Raw genomic sequence first — 7,320 nt, forward strand, 5'->3', positions numbered from 1 at the left:
ATCATGAGTGAAATAAAAAATTAATTTACATAAAACAGGTTTCATGAAGGTGAAACTGGTTCATGGCGTAATTGAACAATGAGTGGTGAACTGCTTTCATGGTGAAACTCGTTTCAGTGATGGTGTAGGTGATCCATTCAGTAGATGAAATGAAAAATGAAACGGGTGCATAATGTAGGCGGTTCATGAAATAATTGCAAGATGAAAAATAAATTAGTTTCATTAATAATAATAAATGTCAACGTAAAAATGTTAACGTAAAAATAATAAATTAATTTACAAAAAATAAATTATTTTCATTAATAATATTTGGTTTTACCCTTTTGCCCTTATCGGTATTATAAAATGTATTTTCAATTTTTTTTAATTTCTTTAAATAACCTTGATTAATCTTAACCATTGATTAAGAAAATGGATGAGTGAGATTGGTTTACACAGTTTACACAAATGGATGCGGTTTTTATTTGATCGCTCATATATATATATATATATATATATATATTTCGTTTCAAATGCAACCTATCGTATTTGTACAACCAATGCAACCCAATAAATTGATATATTTATGGAAATAATGAGAGTTCATTTATTATGATTTGAATATTTATGAAAGATGAATATGATTCATTAATTATGATCAATACTTTATATTAAGAAATAATCAAAACTTCTATGAAATCACATATTCATCAAATTAAATGGACAGTTGAGATTGATTGTATTGATTGTATAAATATAAATGGTTGTATAATAATTCACCTCCCTCTCTCTCTCTCTCTCTCTCTCTCTCTATATATATATATATATATATATATATATAATGGCAAATCAAATGCAAACCAATAATTATAATAATGATTAAGGTTCATTTATTATGATATGAATATTTATATGAGAGATGATTAGAGTTCATTAATTATGACGAATGTTTTATATTATGAAACAATGGATATATTTATGAAAGCAAATATTCATTAGACTAGATGAACGGTTGAGATTGGTTATAACATTTCCATCATTTATATATAATTAAGATTCATATAGCACGCTCGTGTAAAGCTAATATAACCTCGGATTGCTGGAGGACACCATATGACAAGGGTCAAGGGGGTTGCGCCTCTTGCAAGGTCCTAAAGGCAGCCTATTTACACGGGTCATAAGAGATTACAAAGTTAGAAGCTCCTCAGAGTCCAAAAGCCTGAAGGGTTTCTAACTTAGAGGCTTTGGACTATGAGGAGCTTCTAACTTTGTAATCTCTTATGATCCATGTAAATAGTTCGTAAAGGTTGTGCTTATAATTGTCATGCAGTTAACCGCGCACTAATTACTCCATCAATCATTTCTATTTAATCAAGAGTTATTCTATAGAACAATTCTCTAAGTTTAAAATGAATGATTTCTGCCAAAATCATTAATAAAAAAATGATATTATCCTCAAGTTAATTCTATAATAACCTGGCAAATTTGGGTCGAAATACAACATAATGAAAACGAGCTCTCATGCAATCTCTGTTTTTATCCAAGTTCTATACTCACTGGTTTCTCCCTTTTCTCGAAATCCTCCAGCAATATAGGATACACATAATTTGAACTACAGATTAAAGAATAACAACAAAATCAGGAGGTAACAAAAATGAAGAGCAACGAAGTACTCGATGAACACAAAGAACTCGAAACAACACTTGTAAAATGTGTCGTGTTCATACATTGTTGCCCCATACATGAAAACGTTTAGGAATATTTTACGTGTGAAAAATACATAGAAATATGTTCATATATGAAACACACACATATAGTTATACACATACACATGTGAATATATGCAGTTTTCCTTTGATTTTCAATATATATAGGAATAATCAAATGAAAATCATAAAAAAGTTAAAGCACCCGAGAACTAGTAATCATGTGTTTATAAAACAATACATGTGATAAACGCACTTATTACCACCAATATCCTTAATATTTCATCTACTTTTTCCTTTCATACTCATGATTCCATGTATCCTTTACTCGATCAGAAAGAGGAAATCAATGTTATATTACTCCCTCTGCCCCAAAATAAATGTCTATATTTCTATTTTAACTTGTTTCAAAATAAATGTCTGCTTTAAAAAACATTTATTAGTTAATTAAAAAGTATAATAATTACATATTTCTAAATCTCTGTCATCACGAACATTCATTTTAGGACGGACGGATGGATTACCATTCTTTTATGTCATACAGCTTAGTCGATGTGTAATAACAATTACAAAATCTGAAATTGACCCGTAAATTAGATTACGATCGCCCTAACATGTACAATAAAAAGACGAGCAACGTTTAACACAACAGATGCTTAACGGTTTCATATCAACACTTTGACCGTAACCAAACATAAACCAGATAAAGATTTATACAAGACATGATAGCATCAAAATACTCTAACTAGAACGGCAACAAGTATTCAGACGCAACTGAACGGAATAAAAAGCATGCTTTTGTCAACGGTTTTTGCAATCTTGATCCAATGAATAAAAACAGCAGATTCTTTATCTTCCCAGAAACACAAGAGTTTTACATAACAAGTGACCCTAAATAATGCCATCAGAAAGACACAGTGACAGACACATAAGAGCATACAAACAGATCATTTTGCAATAAACAACTCAACCCCCTCTTCCCCAATTTGCAAAAAGACCCAGAGTTTTGGATCCACACATTTTGGCAACCACAACACCACCATCCACCTTATTTCTGCTGTGGTTGTGCAACAGTTTATATGCACCTGGTGAAGAATGTCTGCCCAACATACCCACCTGCCATTGCTCTTCTCACGTTTGACTCGAACATCTTTGGGTTGTCTCTCAACACTGCAGCTGCTTCTCGGTTCAGTGGATCCTCATGATTCGGCTCCTGCACAATAAGCCTCTTGTTGGTCTAACACAAGTTCACAAAGAAATCCAACCACACTACAACAAAATCGGCTTTATAGGACGTCAAATTTGTCCTAACAGACTGCTTTATAAGGACCAAATGAGAGTGTTGCAATAAGTTGATAGGGCGTCCAAGAATTTTTTTTAGAACAACTTAAAAATAAATAGTCATTCTAGTTAAGTTTCTTGTTTTTGTCCTTTAAAAAGAATTCTCAAAAATATCTTATATAAAAGCTAATATGACACTTGATTTCAAAAGTGTCCTAAAAAAACTTGTTCAGATGATCGTTGCATCATTTGTACATAAAATCATTTGGCCCTATAAATTTAAGTCCTATATAGCCGTCTATTAGGACATTTAGACATCTTTGGTGTCTTACAAAGTCGATTTTATTCTAGTGCCAGAAAGGCTAATAGATGATGGAGTTTACCGTGAATAGATGATACAAGCCGTAAATGATGGTGTTTATGTTTAGGACCGGTTTCCAGTCTTCACGAAGAATGTTAAGGCACACATTTCCATCCAAGTCAATGTTGGGATGGTAAACCTACATATAGCATAATTATATGTTGAATGAGGAATTGCCAAGAAGATCAACAACACCAACAGTTACCAAGTGTATCTCACTTTTGTTTTGCATTTGACTTTTGGTGCCTCATGCGGATAGATGGACGAAATCTGGAAGGTAAACGTAAATGTGCCACCTCTGGAAGCAGATAGTTTGTTAGATAAATGTAAAATATATAATACCTATTCATTTGTATCCATCTAACTCCTGAGTAACTACTGTCGCCTTACCAAGAAGGATAAGTATAAAATGTTATTTTAAAGATCATAAGCCATTGTCTAGTACTAATGCTTAAACCTAATAATGGATTTTCAGTTTAACTCAATATGTAAAGTTACATATGCCGCTTCAAATGGTTATTATTGTTATTTTACACACATATATGCATATGATATGGTAGATACACTAACTGATGCAATATGATAAACATCAAGAAGCTGTTTTGGTACTAGCAATAAGCAAAGATGCAGACAACTGCTCGTCAAATCTTGATATGTTAATAATGTGAAAAACAAACAAAAATAACCAGGGTAGATGAGATGAAACTTCTGTTCTATGCTGTGGCAACCAGCTCCTATAAATTAGAATCAGATTATATAAATTTTCTTAAGATGGGAGTGTTTATTTATGTCAAATTCCAAAATCAAAGATAATTCAGGATTCTAATTTTCCTTCCCCATTGGTGAAAGCCATCAGTGACCTCTATTGTGATAAAGTAAAATGGATGCCCAGAACAACAGCTCAAGAAAAATGGTGTTTCGGTATTCTTCAAAGATCGTTGATGCATATAGTTACAATTCCCTCCGTTCAAAAACATATGCACAAAAAAGTAAACATTAGAGGGTATGGAACAGATTTGTAAAATAAGACTTCATTTTACAAATATCAAGGATGAAAGTGGTGGGGTGACATGAGGGGCAAAGGATCACCTTTATCATTTTTGGAATCAACTAGATAAGAAATTTTGTATCCAAAAAGCAGAGTGGAAAGTACAATTCTTACATAACAGAACCAGAGGCAAGATCATCGCTACAACAATGCTAAACTACAATGACCAAAAGCATGAAAACTGAAAATTAGTCATAGTTCAGCTAACAATAATTACTAACAAGTGGGTTAGTTCTGTCAGCAAACGCCACTTCCCAGTGAATATGAAACTTAACTAGAAAGATAAACAAGGAAGGGAAATGGTGACAACTGAGCTTGCTAATAACAAATAAAACTGAAAAGATATACTTACAAGTAGTATCCATCATCAGGCCGGATAGTTACTTCAAAGTTCATGAGGTCATCTTTCCCATTTGGGAACGATATGCTACATGTCTTGGGTAGGTTTAGTTCACTTATATCTACAAGTAACAACATGAAGAAACTAAGCAAAATATAATAATTTTTATCTTTGTATATGAATCTGTGGGTGTAGTAACTTGAATGAATACAAGAAACTGCAAAAATACTTTTCCCATGACACAGTGATTTAGGTCCTCTGGAACATTAAGAAAACAGTCTTACAATGTAAAATTTTCAAGGAAGAAAACTTAATATCAAAAACTCTTAATGACACTACATCAAGAAGCTAGTTTCCTAAGAATATGGCGGTGAATCATGATTTTGAAGTTCTAATAGCTTATTACTCACACTTGACTTGCTAAATAAGAATGAACTTTACCTTTGTGAAGACGCAACTCGCCTGCACTTTGCTTCTTAACTGGAGGCTTCCCATTAGAATTTTCAGCAAGTTCCCTCTGTTTCTCCTTAACTTTGAACAATTTAATCATTATACCTACAGTACAATAAGAAATTAAAGTTAATTCGCATTCACAATACATTAGTATCCTGCAACCCCCCTCCGTTCCCCCCTTAACTTTGAACAATTTAATAATAGTACACTACAATAAGAAACTAAAATTTATTCACAAGCACACACATATAAAGCGAATAAACAACTAAAAATATAGAAGGGCCAGGTTATGGTGCCTTTTGCAATGTGCAACTGTTGAGGTTCAGGTGAGAGGGGTACATGACAAACAATAGTAGCTAAAAAGATGCTTGAAGAGTAAAACAATAGCATATCATCTCCAAGATAAAGAATACATGAAAGATACAAAGGCTGCAAGGAATACATGGATGCAGACTTTTGATATGCCAAATTCATAGTCTCTCTACCTTAATGTAAGATGAAGTAATTTTATATCATTGGAGGGATGAATGCATAAGGTATCTCCCTAGCACTCACAAGCACACAAAGTAGTAAATTGCAAGAAACAAAAAAAAAATCGAAGACAATATTTGCTAGGTTTACCAATTTGACCCATCCACGGTCATTAATTTTTTTTACTTCAGTAGTATATAACAAAGAATGAAGAGACTCATACAGAAAATATACTGCACACATAACCATTTTCTTACAAATTTGGGTCCACAATATTAGACTCCAAAACAAGCTCCATACCCAATTCTAGAATCCTGATTGCTTAGGTAGTGTAACAATTCTATCACCTTTACCCTCAAAGAAGAAATACAAGAAAACTATCTTAAAAACCAAGGGCACTTCAGCCAAGATTTGAGGCATGTGCTGAATAATCTCTCATACAATTACCTGTAGATTTCCTTCCTCTAATACAAAGTAATGTCTATACGCCTTATACTGGTGCTAAGAACGAAGTATCCCCTCGGTGGGAGTGGGATGTCTCCACTCTGATCACTCTACCAATGAGAGTAGAGGTCTCTGAGCATAAGAAGGAAAACAAGGACATTCACAAGCAAGATCCTGTGATATTGATGATTACATGGTAGCTTTGATGAAGCTAGCAACAAAATAAGAATATAAATCTGGAAGAAAACAAATTTTCACTACCAATCTCAAAATTCGTACACTCATCACAGATTGCTAGAGAGGAAAACTGTGTCCCCCAAATAGAGCTTTCATAATTGAAGAAGATGAGCAAACACAGGGTAAATTAGCAACGAATAAGACCAGAATATTTCCAAAGGCAAGTCACCCTAACGGTAAGGCAAAACAATAAGGTAGGTAACAATTAAAAGAAACTAAGTAATTCAAGAAACCATATAAAACCCAACAAACATAGCATCGTATGTCAAAATTAGGGCACCAAATCAGTGACGGAATATTTAAAAGGCAAACACTAATTGAGTAAACACAGCAACTACTAGCTAAACCCTGAACAAGCAAAATCAAAAGGAATCCCAAAACAAAGAAAGTTGAAACATATACTTAGATCAAACCTGACCAAAGAGAAATCAACTAACGATTAGTCAAAATCAGCACCTAAGCTAAAGAAACGTCCTTTTACCCGTATAGCGATCTGATTGAAGAACATAGAAATCACGCATCCGTATTCAATAATTATATGCATGTAGATGTGATTTATATTTCAATCATCATCATATGCATAAAGAAAGAAAGATTGATTACCTGTCGAATGAAAAGCCGCGTAAAGGAGAGAGGAGATGAGAGGAGATATTTGAGATTTCGGGGGTCGGAGAGAGGGTTCTTATCGAAACCGATGGTGAGAGAATCTAGACGAAATGACGCTGAAAGCAAGTCCACTTTTTGCAAATATGGCTTCACCCCAATATGTATCATAATCCTCAAATACTATCTAAATTACTTTTAACAATCGCGTATTTAAAACAAATTATGTTTTTTTTAATAAAAGTGTTTATTAATTTATGTAGTATTAAATCGAAGTTAAATAAAACAAGATTAAAATTGTAAATTGGTAATAAATAGTTTTTCATAAGGCAGGAAGAATTAACTTATCAAAAACAGATTATTACCGGTTTGGCACCGGTATAAGCAGTTTTTTTTT

The 7,320-nt window shown here is 33.1% G+C and overlaps 1 protein-coding gene across 4 annotated transcripts; it reads right to left on the reverse strand.

Moving 5' to 3' along the window:
• Window positions 1–2,510: 2,510 nt before the first annotated feature.
• Window positions 2,511–7,061, reverse strand: LOC112509042 (NEDD8-conjugating enzyme Ubc12-like). 4 transcript variants are annotated; one of them, XM_025113916.1, is made up of 6 exons: window positions 6,924–7,061; window positions 5,157–5,270; window positions 4,728–4,836; window positions 3,547–3,625; window positions 3,350–3,466; window positions 2,511–2,898 (listed from the first exon to the last, which is right to left on the reverse strand). In XM_025113916.1, the coding sequence occupies exons 2-6, from the start codon at window positions 5,263–5,265 to the stop codon at window positions 2,761–2,763; spliced, it is 552 nt and encodes a 183-aa protein (XP_024969684.1). In that variant the 5' UTR covers window positions 5,266–5,270; window positions 6,924–7,061; the 3' UTR covers window positions 2,511–2,760. The 4 variants fall into 4 exon arrangements, with proteins under 4 accessions (XP_024969684.1, XP_024969683.1, XP_024969682.1 ...); XM_025113915.1 differs by lacking the exon at window positions 6,924–7,061 and adding an exon at window positions 6,802–6,889; XM_025113914.1 differs by lacking the exon at window positions 6,924–7,061 and adding an exon at window positions 6,777–6,883.
• Between the last annotated feature and the right edge of the window lie 259 nt (window positions 7,062–7,320).

The sequence above is a fragment of the Cynara cardunculus genome, assembly GCF_001531365.2.
Source record: "Cynara cardunculus var. scolymus isolate 2C chromosome LG 3, CcrdV1, whole genome shotgun sequence".
NCBI classification, from domain to species: Eukaryota; Viridiplantae; Streptophyta; class Magnoliopsida; order Asterales; family Asteraceae; genus Cynara; species Cynara cardunculus.